Source organism: Sus scrofa, chromosome 1, assembly GCF_054392235.1.
Source record: "Sus scrofa isolate SSC_HxYL_T2T_F1_AM1 chromosome 1, Sscrofa_HxYL_maternal_Yorkshire_Landrace_v2.0, whole genome shotgun sequence".
Classification (NCBI taxonomy): domain Eukaryota; kingdom Metazoa; phylum Chordata; class Mammalia; order Artiodactyla; family Suidae; genus Sus; species Sus scrofa.
Window position 1 is genome coordinate 138,149,564 of NC_139383.1, and position 13,750 is coordinate 138,163,313.

General features: G+C 38.7%; 1 protein-coding gene across 15 annotated transcripts in view; it reads right to left on the reverse strand.

Annotated features, from left to right (window-relative positions):
- The window catches only part of SNAP23 (synaptosome associated protein 23), a 39,325-nt gene that overhangs the window by 1,705 nt on the left and 23,870 nt on the right, over positions 1–13,750 (reverse strand). For 9 of the 15 annotated variants that reach the window (XM_021070075.2, XM_084982996.1, XM_084983137.1 and 6 more), the window contains 3 exon segments: positions 12,763–12,880; positions 2,955–3,113; positions 1,534–1,678 (listed from right to left, as the gene is read on the reverse strand). In XM_021070075.2, the coding sequence (XP_020925734.1) occupies positions 1,534–1,678; positions 2,955–3,113; positions 12,763–12,880 (422 nt within the window). 15 annotated transcript variants of the gene reach the window in all.

The following is a 13,750-nucleotide window of genomic DNA, read 5'->3' on the forward strand; positions in this document are numbered from 1 at the left end:
TCCATGGCAACCTAAGCCGATGCAGTCAGATTCTTAACCCACTGCACCATGGCAGGAACTCCCTCTGTAACATCTTTTTTCATAGTTGAATATGTCTGAAACTGGGATGCATCTTATATTAAATGGCATTTTAGATGCAATGAAAATATAAAAATGCTTTTCTCTGCTGGAGATCTGGACCATGTGGGAATCTCCTGAACTGAACACAGAATCTCATCTGGAGGAGTTCCTGTCATAGCTCAGCAGAAATGAATCTGACTAGTATCCATGAGGATGCAAGTTCGATCCCTGGTCTCGCTCAGAGGGTTAAGGATCCGGTGTTGCCATGAGCTGTGGTGTCGGTCGCAGACCCAGCTCAGATCCTGCCTTGCTGTGGCTGTGGCATAGGTTGGCAGTTGTAGCTCCGATTTGACCCCTAGCTTGGGAACCTCCACGTGTCTTTGGTGAAGCCCTAAAAAGACAAAAAAAAAAGAATCTCATCTGGAGCTACCCTGGGTCTAACTCAGAGAATGAAATAACCTGCCCCAAGATGTTTGGAACAGATGTATTACCAACCACATCAATATGTGAATTAAAATGATGGGTTTACTATGTAGCCTAAACACACATAACAGCATTAAAACCATCTTATGAACCACTGTTTGCCTCAATGAACTCCATCATAAGTGATTCAATAGAGCCAGGCTTAAAAGATTAACCCAAATTTTAACGGAGAGATTTTAATGAAGTAACAAGAAGTAAGAATAGCTTTTAGATATGACACAACCAAATATTGAACATAATTTAATTTCAGTTTCTTTTATATCATGTGAAGTAAAAAATAGCAATCATACTTTTTCATTACTCATAGGACTCTATCTTGTGTTTTTGTGTCCACCCCACAGGAACCATTCTGCAAAAGTGATTTTTACCTACTTACGACACGAGGACTTAGAAATTTAGTAATTTGTTATTAACAAAATAAAATTCCAAAAGCTTACGTGCTCATTAAGGGGAAAGTAAAACAAATGACAACACACACAAAAGTTAGAGAAGACAGTAAGCTTCATGAGTGAAATTTTAAATAAAGGCACTTCATTCCAAGGTCTTAGTCTCAAAATGAACAATGAGTGAGAGAGGAGGACTTGACTGATGTTTTTCTTTTCTTTCTTTTCTTTTTTTTTTTTAGGGCCACACCCAAGGCTCCCAGGCTTGGGGTCGAATTGGAGCTGTAGCTACCAGCCACAGCCACGTGGGATCCGAGCTGTGTCTGCAACCCATGCCACAGCTCACAGCAGTGCTAGATCCCTGACCCACTAAGGGAGGCCAGGGATCAAACCCGCATCCTCATGGATACTAGATTTGTTTCCGCTGCACCACAACAGGAACTCCAACTCTTGTTTTTCAATGTGTTAGACCTGCTGCCTCATCAAAACTGTTAAGACCTGTGAGGATAAGATCTTATCCTATTCCCCAAAGTATCCAGTACAGATGTCCATTGCTAAAACACTGTATTGGATGTCTCATTTTCCTGTGGCACTAAGAAGCTCTTACCTTTTCTGTGATCCGTTCTATTTGTCGATTTTGAGCCTCGATCTCATTGCCCATGTCCAGGGCCATGTTTTTTAGATTTCCTAGGATACTGCCCACTTGAGTCAAGTTCTCTTCCATTTCGTCTTCTCTGGCATCATTTGTTATACTATCGCAAAAAAAAAAAATTTAATTCAGTACTTTGGGGTGAATTATGGGGTGATTTAGTTTTCATAAAAATAAGTAACCAAAATGACCTCAGCAAGTGTTGAACCCAAGGAATGCAGGTTACCATTTTTGGGAAATACTCTATAGTAAAAAATGCAAAGACTGACCCAAGAGAGTGCAATATCTTAAAAGCCCTTAAGACAAGATAAAGAAACAACTCTAGGGAGTTCCCTGGTGGCCTAGGATCCAGAGTTGCCACTGCTGTGGTGCAGGTTCAATCCCTGACCACACATGTCATGGGCACAGCCAAAATAAAAACAAAAAACATGCTCATTCTCACACTCCACTCCAGATCTCCTGAATCAAAGATTGGAAGGGATCCTAGCAATCTACATTTTATTAAACTTCAAAGGTGATTCTGATGCATGCTTAAGTCTAAAGAATCACTGCTCTGAAATAGGTTGCAAAACTCCTGTAAAGTCTGAAATATTTACTAACTGACCATTTACAGATATCCTTATAGGGATCTGGTCAACTCCTACTCTGGATGACACTTTTTTTTTTTTGGCCCCACCCACAGCATGCAGAAGTTCTGGGTCAGGGATCAAACCCATGCCACGGCTATTACCAGAGCGACAGCAGTGACAACGGCAGATCCTTAACCCACTGCATCACATGGGAACATTTATTTTTTGTCTTTTGTCTTTTTAGGGCCACACCCTTGGCATATGGAGGTTCCCAGGCTAGGTTCGAATCAGAGCTGTAGCTGCTGGCCCATGCCGCAGCCACAGCAATGCAGGATCCGTGCCGCATCTGTGACCTACACCACAGCTCATGGCAACACCAGATCCTTAACCTACTGAGCAAGGCCAGGGATCAAACCCTCGTCCTCATGGACCCTGATTGGGTTCATTAACCACTGAGCCATGACAGGAACTCTGGATGATACATTTTAAAACACGTCTTTGTATTTACAGAAGTAAAACGTGATTACTTGAATAATTTAGAAATGTATTTTATATAGAAAAGTTAATTCATCACTGAAGGCCATTTTGTCAGAAGGCAAATTTTAGAACAGAATGAATGCTATTTCAAACCCACACCTCTGCAGTGACCTGCTGCAGTCGGATTCTTAACCCACTGCATCACGGCGGGGGGAATTCCAATAAATGCTATTTCTAATTGATGAGTTAGGACTCATGCATAACTATACCCATCCTCCAGAAAGAGCTATTCATTTAGGGAAAGGGTAAACATACTGGGAGGAGCTAGCATACCGTTTAATGTATCCGCCGCTGGCTGCTCCTGTGGCTGCTTGCTGAGGCTGACCATTTGTCACTCGGCCTGGCTGCTTAGATACTACATTGCTAGGAGAGTTGTCTCCACCATCACCCCATGTCGCCTTATAGGCTTTACCAGACTCAAAGTTCTTTGTCCTGTGTGAGAGACAGGAGTGTAGAGAGATACCGAAAAGCAGAAGAAGGAGAACTGTCATTATTCGTGCTTGTTACCTTGGTGATGGCCTACCACCCTTAGCATAAATGCTACACACAGCTAAATCGAGATTATCCATACTATGCTCTATCACAATCTGGTATGGGAAAAAGATGAACTGTTTAAGTCTGATGACATTAAAATTTTTTTTAAAGTTAAACTACTTCCACCAAATATTCGCTAAGCAGGTAGCAAATAGCATAATGTAATTACTATTTTTCATGTTCCCTTAGTTTCTGACACTCTCCAGAAGAGGGTACTGTACACTAGGGAAAAAATTCCTTAGGAAAGGTGCTCTGGGATGCCTTAAGGGTTCCTTGGACGCATCTCAGAGGCTGATGAAAGATGGAAGAGAAAGAAGACTGAGTGGGCAATACTTAGACTTCAGCTGCCCACTCACTTGAACTGTAGTAATTCCCCTTGGTCCATTTTTTTTTAAGTCAGAATTTTGCATTAATTAAAAAAAAAAAGTTTCTTAAGAAACAGATATCATGAAGAAGAGGCATGAAATATTTTCCAAATTAAACAGCCAATAAATGAGTACCCTGGTGCCAGTTATAAATCCTTTGGTTTAGGGCTTTTTCATTTAAAAAGGCTATTACGAAAATAAAAACACATATAAAACTTTAACTGATAATTTAGCTAGGTACAGTCTCTACTCACAAAATTTAATTTTTGCTTTTCTATAAACAAAAAGTAGTATATGGTTATAATGTTGGTTTCTAATTCATTCCACATGATATATTTAATGAATAAATTTTGAAATTGCAAAAGCAAAGGAGGGATGTTATGAAAACAATGGCTTCTTTCCTAATAGGATCATGTGAGGATTTGTTTTTGGCAAACTTAGAATGGAATCTTAGACCTTACTCACCAATGCTACAGAAAAGGGTACTACTACTACTGTTTGGGTTAAGAAGTGCTGAAAAAATAAATCAATGGATACTGAAGAGCTAGTTCTCAAAGTGCCTTTCCAGGTTCCACTTTAAGTTCTTTGCAACTGATTTCCTATTCATGCTATTATGTTTAATTAATTAATCTATCTATTATTAAGCCATGTTAAATTATTCCTGGAACAAGGTGGGATGAATATTATTTAAATGAATATACATAATTATCTGTTAGTTTGGTAGAAACCCATTTACATGTATTCTCCGTTAATAAGATGGGTCTCAGGCAAAATTCAGAAGCAGAGTAATAGCAACTAAACAAAATAAACAATGCATTATTCACCACAAAGTTAACCAGAAATATTAATAGAAGTGATATAAGGTAGGTGGGGCCTTTATAAGAATGTCAGATTGTAAAACAGGTCAAAGAGTGAGGGCTGGAATTCAAAAGTCACTAAATAATAAGACATGATGCTTCTGGCAGTGTTACCAGGCTGGGACAGGACTTGTGGGTTCTTGGTCTAACGAGTGAATATATATATATGCTCCAACCTTCTTAACCTTAAGAAATAACATTTCCGGAGTTCCCGTCATGGCTCAGTGGTTAATGAACCTGACTAGCATCCATGAGGATTTGGGTTTGATCCCTGGCCTCACTCAGTGGGTTAAGGATCTAGCGCTGCCATGAGCTGTGGTGCAGGTCACAGACGCGGCTCAGATCCCTCGTTGTTGTGGCCAGGTGTTGCTGTGGCTCTAGTGTAGGCCAGTGGCTAAAGCTCCAATTCGACCCCTAGCCTGGGAACCTCCATATGTCGCCAGTGTGCCCCTAAAAGACAAAAAAAAAAAAAGAATATTTCAAATTCCTTCAACTTCTGAGAATTCTTCCTTTAATTAGATATAAGGAGCATAAAATGGAAACACATTGTTTTAACATGATATTGTGAATAAGGTTCAATTAAGGCATAGTTTATAAACAAAGAGTCAAACTGGTTATCAAACCCTTCTCCCTTTAAAAGGACTGGATCCTCAAAGAAGTTCTTCCAAAATCCAGTGGAAAAGGTACAAAAAGCTAATCTTTTTTTTTTTTTTTTGTCTTTCCAGGGCCACACCCACGGCATATGGAGGTTCCCAGGCTACGGGTCCAATCAGAGCTGTAGCTGCCAGCCTATGCCAGAGCTACAGCAACGCAGGATCTGAGCCGCATCTGTGACCTACACCACAGCTCATGACAACACTGGATCCTTAACCCACGGAGCGAGGCCAGGGATCGAAGCCGCAACCTCATGGTTCCCAGTCAGATTCGTTAACCACTGCACCACGACGGGAACTCCCAAAAAGCTAATCTTAATTGAGCTGTCATTTTACTTTCAAAAGGGTTGGGGAAACAAAAATCCTGCACTTTTTTTTCATGGAGTTAGGACATGTTTTGCATGTTTACAAAGCAGTGATATTTATATGCTGTTGACTTCATATCTTCATCCTGACACATTCATGTCTCTTTCAGCTCCTCTACTCCAGGTAGTGCCTTTTGCTTGCTCAACATCCTGCCGCATGCCATTATTCTGCAGCTTCTCCAACTGAGTTGTAAAACCCTCAGTTACCTGTTTTTAAGGGCACTGTCAGGCAGCTGCGTACCTAATAAAAATAATAATGGCTTTAATCTAATTTTTATTCCTTCAAAAGGTTATAAATGCTTTAAAAAGTAGTACTTCCCAAACCTGACTGAGCACCAAAATGACCAGGATGCTTTTGAATATATAGATGCAAAGGCTATGCTCAGAAGATTCTGCTTCAGTGTATATGGGGTGGAGGCTGGGAATCTTCTGTTGTAACTACTGCTTTATTTAAAATCAATAGGTCATTTAGCTACCCAATCAGGGAAGAGAAACACTGTTCTATGAGACTTCCAATCTTTTGTAGAAGGGATATTTTAGATTATTCTGGTAGTCTTAAGTATTCACAAAGGATTTTTTTTTAACCACAAGACTTACAATAAATTGACATGAGTCTCAATCCTAGACCTGTCATTCAGTAGTTATAGAACCTTATGTAAAATTCCATCTCTGAGCATCTTTTCCTTATATGTAAAACTAAGATAACAATACTTAATAATTCACGGAGCTGTTGATGATAGATGTAAAGTTGCTTTATAAAGCATTAGACAAATATTTTTGTTCTTTGGTTAGAACTTCAACCTGATCCTTCGTTAACAATTCATCCCTTTAAGTGTACACATTACCAAATGGCATGTTTATTCTTCTAGCCCATTAACATTCCCTAGTTTTGAGATCTACAGACAACTAAATATAGTTGGAATTTAGCTACATAAAAAAGACTTCTTGGCCAGGGTTGGTTTTGGTCTATAGTAAGTAAAAAAGAAATGGTTCTGATTTGCAACAGAACTCTTCTGCATAATAGAATTTACAGCCTCTTTGGGAAGAAATTAGATTTCATGATAAAATGCTAGATAAATTTGTGATAGATTTTAACCAATTAAGAACTCTATCTAGATAGATTTACCCTTGACTGTCAGTTCTGAAGAGTAATAATCTTTACCACATTTTTCATATAAATATCACCTTCAAAAATGGCATTAGTGAAACAAGAATTTGAAATATCCCTTAATTCAAGAAAGTGCTGGAAATACAGAAAACGAGTATCAGGATATGAATTTTAACAGTAACTTAACAATAATCACAATTTAACAACTGCAATTTTAACACTTTGAGTTTTGGTTGTCAACATTAGTACTAACTGAATAAAAACAGCAAAAAGAAAGCTATAATTCTTTCTTATCAAGGAGAAAAGGGATCAAGTAAATAGTATGTGTGTGTGTGTGTGTGTGTGTATGAGAAAGAGAGAAAAAGAGAATACCAGGTTACAGGAAAGAAGAAAAAAAGAGAAAGACACAGGGTAGAAATCAAACACTTAATTTGCTACCATTTAACCATACTTTTCATAGTTCCCATAAAGATCCAAAATTAAGGAGTCAAACATAATAAACAGAGAGTTGACTAGAGGGTTAATGTCCATAAAAAATTAAGATTAGTTAGCTCTGTATTAATTCAATATGAAACCATAGCAAGCTAACGTATGACATAATAGCTACTATGGAACAGATTATAACATAGATTAAAGAAGACAAACCCTTCTTTTTTTTAAAAAAAGGAGATACTGGATATAGTAACATTTTAAATTAGTATCCCACCTTGTTCCAAATGGCATTTAAGATGACTTACATTGACAATTAACTCCTCAATTTGGTAGTGGCCTAAATAGTAGAGAATCAAAATCATTAGAAGCAACACTTTAGTAGAGGAAATCTTGATCTAGAACCAAAAGGAGTAGGGAAACTTAAGAGAAGATAGCTGAAATCAAAGTCCATGGAAAGATGGATTGAACCTAAATTCCCTTACCTTTGAACAGAATGCAGTAATTCTCTACAAAGATCAACCTATTTAAAATTTCTTAGGAAACTTCAGGTGTGTTTTTACTTTTATAATCTTTTTTTTTTGTCTTTTTGCTATTTCTTTGGGCCACTCCCGAGGCATATGGAGGTTCCCAGACTAGGGGTCGAATTGGAGCTGTAGCCACTGGCCTACACCAGAGCCACAGCAACGCGGGATCCAAGCCGCGTCTGCAACCTACACCACAGCTCACGGCAACGCCGGATCGTTAACCCACTGAGCAAGGGCAGGGATTGAACCCGCGACCTCATGGTTCCTCGTCGGATTCGTTAACCACTGCGCCACGGGAACTCCTACTTTTATAATCTTAAGTGTTATTTAGCAAAAACTTAGCATCAGAGCCATTAGTCAAAGAGTGATATTATAAATTAAGATCATTTTGTCAAGTCCATCTTCCAGTAGACAGCTCTCATCAAGGACAAATTCACTTTACATCACACACAAGGCAGTCTCTACCACTCACAAAATCCATGCACATGCACAGAAAAGCAATTTGAAGCATCACCTTTAGATAGCAGGTTAACAGCCCAAGTCACGCCACAAGATTGCACCTTAAAGTTTCCTTTGATCAGTTACTGAGCCCGGCTTCTGATGTTAAATCTTCATTTTTAGTAAGCAGATTAGAAAGGAAGAGATTAGGTGAGAAAATGAAATGCAGAAAGTAGTGAATGCCAGTCAAATAGAACAAAAGCAAGCTTAGAGTTTTCAAAACATAATGCATTTAAAATTCCTGCCTGGTTTCACAGAAACAACCAACATCTGAGAATCTAGATAAAAAGAAAAACAAGAAAACTATTTCAACCAGAGCATACCTCAGTTTTCTTAATAATGTCTGAATGATGATATTGTTCTAAAATTATGAAAACTAACATGAAGAGAAGGCAAATGTGTAGTATCTCCAGTGAGAGTAGGAAGGAGGAAATACTCAATTGTTGACTAAAATACAGTACTTCAGGATTTACTTTAACCAATCAGAGCTGAATATGTACAACTTAATATGACATAAGACTCAATAAATATAAAACCTATAGTGCTAGTTCTGAACTTGTTTAATAAGAGGTCGAAGTACCAATTTGTCTTCAAACTATGTGCCATTCCATTGTGTTTGACATTTTAAGCACAGACTGAAAAGAGGAGAGTTAAGACAGAAGAATACCTGTGTGAGAATGGTTAAACTGGGACACAAGGCAGTTTACTATTATGAGGCATTCCATTTTAAGCCTGCCTTCTTTTTAAACTCTTGTTAATTAGAATTACAACTTATCAAAGTTACTGACAGGAATCTATGCTATTTTGCTTTTAGGATTCAAATAGTAGCAGGCTAAAAGAATGACATTAATTCACAATTTTTAATCCTGGTTCTCTGTTTTTAAATTCTAGTAGTCATTTAAGAAGAAATGGCTAAGTTTATGGAGTTCCCGTCATGGCATGGCAGAAATGAATCCGACTAGGAACCATGAGGTTGCGGGTTCAATGCCTGGCCTCACTCTGTGGGTTAAGGATCTGGCGTTGCCATGAGCTGTGGTATAGTTCTCAAATGTGGCTCGGATCCTGCATTGCTGTGGCTGTGGCTTAGGCCAGCAGCTGTAACATCAATTGGACCCCTAGTCTGAATCTCCATATGCCACAGGTACAGCCCTAAAAGTACGAAAGCCTAAAAAAAATTAGCTAAAATTCCCTTCTAATACAGGGTTCTGTTAAGTGAAGCTATTTCCATGTCTAATCAAAAAAAAAAAAAAAAAAAAAAAAGATTTGCTGATGTAGCTTCAGTCAATACTACTGAACAAAAAAAATCTCAGAGTTCCCGTCTTGGCTCAGCAGAAACGAATCTGATTACTATCCATGAGGACTCAGGTTTGATCCCTGGCCTCACTCAGGTTAAGGATCTGGTGTTGCTGCGAGCTGTGGTGTAGGCTGCAGATGCGGCTTGAATCTGGCATGGCTGTGTCTGTGGCTGTGGCCAGCGGCTACAAGTCTGATTCCACCCCTAGCCTGGGAACCTCCATAAGCCGAGGGTATGGCCTTAAAAAGACACACACACACAAAAACATAACTCAAAGAACAAATCTGCTCAAGAGGTTTTCTATATAACAACAGGCCTAACAAGAGCAACAATAAAAAGATTCATTCTTTTCTTGCCAGAGTCAAGCAATGTCACACATAGTTATAAACTAGGGCTCTGCCTGGTTTGGAATCTCAGCTCTTCCACTTGCTAGTGTAGCCTCTTTGAGCCTCTGTTTCCTCATACATAAAATGGTGATAATTTATCAAGAACATATACCTGATATTAAGGTTACTGTAAAGATTGAATTTAAAGTGCTCAGGATAGTAAGAGCCTATATCAACTTATAGGCCCCAAACTCTCATTCAAACCCCTGGATGTGATACATTTTGAGCAGTACCACATAATCACACATATCAATATTTCTGTAGTGAAAGAGGTTAACATTTACACTAAGTGTGATAAGGATCATTAAATAGATTCAGTTCCAGTTACATCTTATAGCTTAATAAATGAGTTATGATACTACATTCTGAAAAAAAACAAACCTTCGGCTTTGAGAATTTTTTAGATTTCAAAAGGGCAGAGAAGAGGCTGAGTTGTTATTACCATCGAACTAGTACTAGATTTATACAGAAAATTAAGAACTGCCTCTGCCTTTGAGAAACTCATGTTAAAGCTATTTATATGATAAGCCTAACTGAAACACAGATTAGCAGATAAGATTACAAAGATCAGGACCTGGGCAGGAAAGAAAATAAGTAAAGCTAAAGAAGACAAGAGCTACCATAGAGGGCAAGGGCTCAATGGTGTAAAGGAGAGACAGGTGGAGGGAAGGTAATTAAAATCAGAATCTTTAAACTGAAAAACTACCCTCTCCTCTTTAGGGAACAGCGGTCCTATTACAGGAACAACTTGATTGCATCTGTTAAGAAGTGCTTTCTTCTCTTGACCCACTAGGTAAAGGCTCTGCTGAGGTTAGAGAAGATGTCTACCTTCGCTTGCATCAGTGTCCAAGAAAATCCTGCCTATGCTTAGCTGGGCACACAAAGAAAAATAAAATTAATACTTCTATAGCTCCATTTCCCATTTTCTATGATATCAGACTATCTGAGGAGTCACTGCTCTTCCTATGCATCAACCTCTGACTCAGAGATACTTTGCTCTAGGTACTAAGGAGGAATCCCCTTTTCTGGCCCTTCTCTTAGTATCTATCTCAGGGAAATTAATTTGCTTCTTTTCCTCTGCTCTCTTCCAAGATACACAGAACAGAGGAGAAAAGCACAAGTAAGATCACAAAACACAGTTAAAGAGTTTAAACAATCTGTACATTTCTAACTTGTATTCTTAAAGTAACCCACTAAACCCTATTTGACAGGTCATAGTTATTAAAATATGCACCTTGAGAGAGTCAACCAAGGTCTGAACACATCAAGAGAATTGTTTTTCTTAGCTTCTTATGCCCAAAATAAACACTAAATTTGACCAACAAACAATTTTTTTTTAAGGTCTGCACCTGCAGCATACAGAAATTCCCAGGCTAGGGGTGGAATTGGAGCTGCAGTTGCTGGCCACAGAAACCCGGGATCTGAGCCATGCCTGTGACCTACACCATCAAGTGAGGCCAGGGATTGAACCTACAGCCTCATGATACTAGTCGGATTCATTTCCAATGAGTCATGTCAGGAACTTCCACCGACAAACAATTTAACTCTATTTTCTCTACTAGAAATGGCACAGAGAATGCTGTCACATGAAAACATTTATCTCAAAGTAGGACAGAACAAACCCTCCTCTATTCTTAACTCCTTTGAGGAATACAAATGCTGAGTCTCTAAACCTTTGTATCCCATTCCTGGTTTACCACACCAGCTGAGACAACTGGATGGAAGTATTAATGCTTTCAAAGCTCTTTAAAAAATGAATACTCTCAGCAGAAAAGGTAGTCATTTGGTCTCCAGACAATGTCATTTCAGTCAAGGATAAAGTTCAAAGTTGTTTTCTTAATGACTTTTTAAAACAAAGATGAATTTCTTCTAATAGCAGAGAAGAAGGGTGACATGGTCACCCTTGTCTGAATACATATATTTGTCAACACTATGGAGTCTGTTTTACCCAAGTTGAGAGGTTTTTTTTTAAAGTACTTTATTTTTTTTTATGGGCCATACCTGCGGCATATGGAAGTTTCCAGACTAGGGGTTGAATTGGAGCTGTAGCTGCCGGCCTATACCACAGCCACAGTAATGCTAGATCCAAGCCGCAACTGTGACCTACACTGCAGGTTGCGGCAATGCCAGGTTGCGGCAACGCTGGATCGTTCACCCACTGAGCGAGGCCAGGGATTGAACCTACAACCTCATGGATACTAGTTGGGTTCATAATCTGCTCAGCCACAATGAAAACTCCAAGAATTTAAATATCCATAATAAAGTCACCAAATAGAATGAATTCCTTTATGTCAAATACAATCTCATACACTGTAAACATTTTGAAGACTTTTCATCTCCTACTTTATTGGACTTCAAAACTTCAGAGTCTTCTATGATTCTTCCTCCTTCATGTCTGATGTACAATTAATTGATTTAAAGTGAATTTTCTTTGATCTACACTTTTCTCTCTAATCTTGATTAAAACGTTATACCCCACAGGCCCAGATTACAAATGGTTCCTAACTGGCCTCCTAGGGTAGTACAGTTATGTACTTCACTCCAATCAATCAACTCCTTAGGCTGGCATTCAAGCTTCTCTACTGCCTACTTATATCTTATTTTCCACTTATCATCTTTATGAATCATGTAGTATGGTTAGGTCAAGCTCCTTCATAATCTTTATTTACATTAAATCTTCCACAGGAAATGTCTCCCACTCCTTCCATGTTCATCCAGATCATTCTAATCATCCAGAGCCCAACTCAGGTCCTATCTCTCCTGTAGGATGTTCTCCAAACCAACTTTTATCAGTTTTGTATCCTTAGCCTCAGCTGATATCACATGATCTAGCAGTAGATTTACACAGTTTTTACTTTATGCCATTCCTTCTCATATATCTTCTAAAGCCAGGATCTAATTCTCTGCCTGAAGGAGAAAGAGCTTCAGTTGATCTAACAAAGTTCCTTATTTAGGCCCAGTCACACTTATTACGGAACATGGAGGCGGGGGGTATGTGTGTGTGTGTGTGCGCGCGCACTCTCACTTTAGATTTATTTGAGAAGGGTCTTGATTTATCAACTCACCTATAACATGGGCATACACAAAGGCCACAGCACTTGTTGAGTTCTGTTAAAGTCTTCTCTGCCTCTCTCATGTCTTTGTTTATTTGATCCATGCCTTCTTCTATTCGGTTTAGTTGTTCTAAGAATAAGTTGTGGAAGTTACACTTTCTATTATTTTCATGGTCCCAATCAGAATACACTATTATTATGGAATAGAAAATTTTAACCTTGAATCTACCATTAACCCATCATGGTGACTGTATCGTGCCAGAAGGTATCACATACTGTCCAAAATGAAAACAATCTTTCACATACTGATTCTGAGGCATTTTGCCTCTGACCATTTTTCTTTCTGAAAAAAATGGAAAGATTTTTTTCTAAAGAAATTTGTATAATAAGAGCATGTGAGGATTGGTTTAGAGATCACCGTTGCAACCAAATTAAGTGTATTTTGACCAGACAAGATCCAGCATTTCTTTCTTTCTTTTTTTTTGGTCTTTTTAGGGCCACACCAGCAGCATATGGAGGTTCCCAGGCTAGGGGTCGAATCAGAGCTGTAACCATTGGCCTATGCCACAGCAACACCAGATCCGAGTTGTGTCTGCAACCTACACCACTGCTCACGGCAATGCCAGATCCTTAACTCACTGAGTGAGGCCAGGAATTGAAACCGTGTGTGTCCTCATGGATACTAGTTGGGTTCATTAATTGCTGAGCCATGATGGGAACTCCTCTATTCATTTAATTTTTATCTCCAGCATTTCTATCATTGAATAGGCTTGAAACCTGAGGGCTGTTATAAGATTAATAAAAACTGGACCAGATTTCTCAGGACCAAATAAATCACACTAAAAGTTTCCAAGCCCACATGAATCTAGACCTGTTTAAGGACTTGATTTCTGAAAATGGTGCAAGAACATCATAAAGTCTAATACACATATGACCAATATATATAATAAGCCCTGCTATGTGTAACAAATATTTGGTAAACAAATGGGCACTGTGGCCT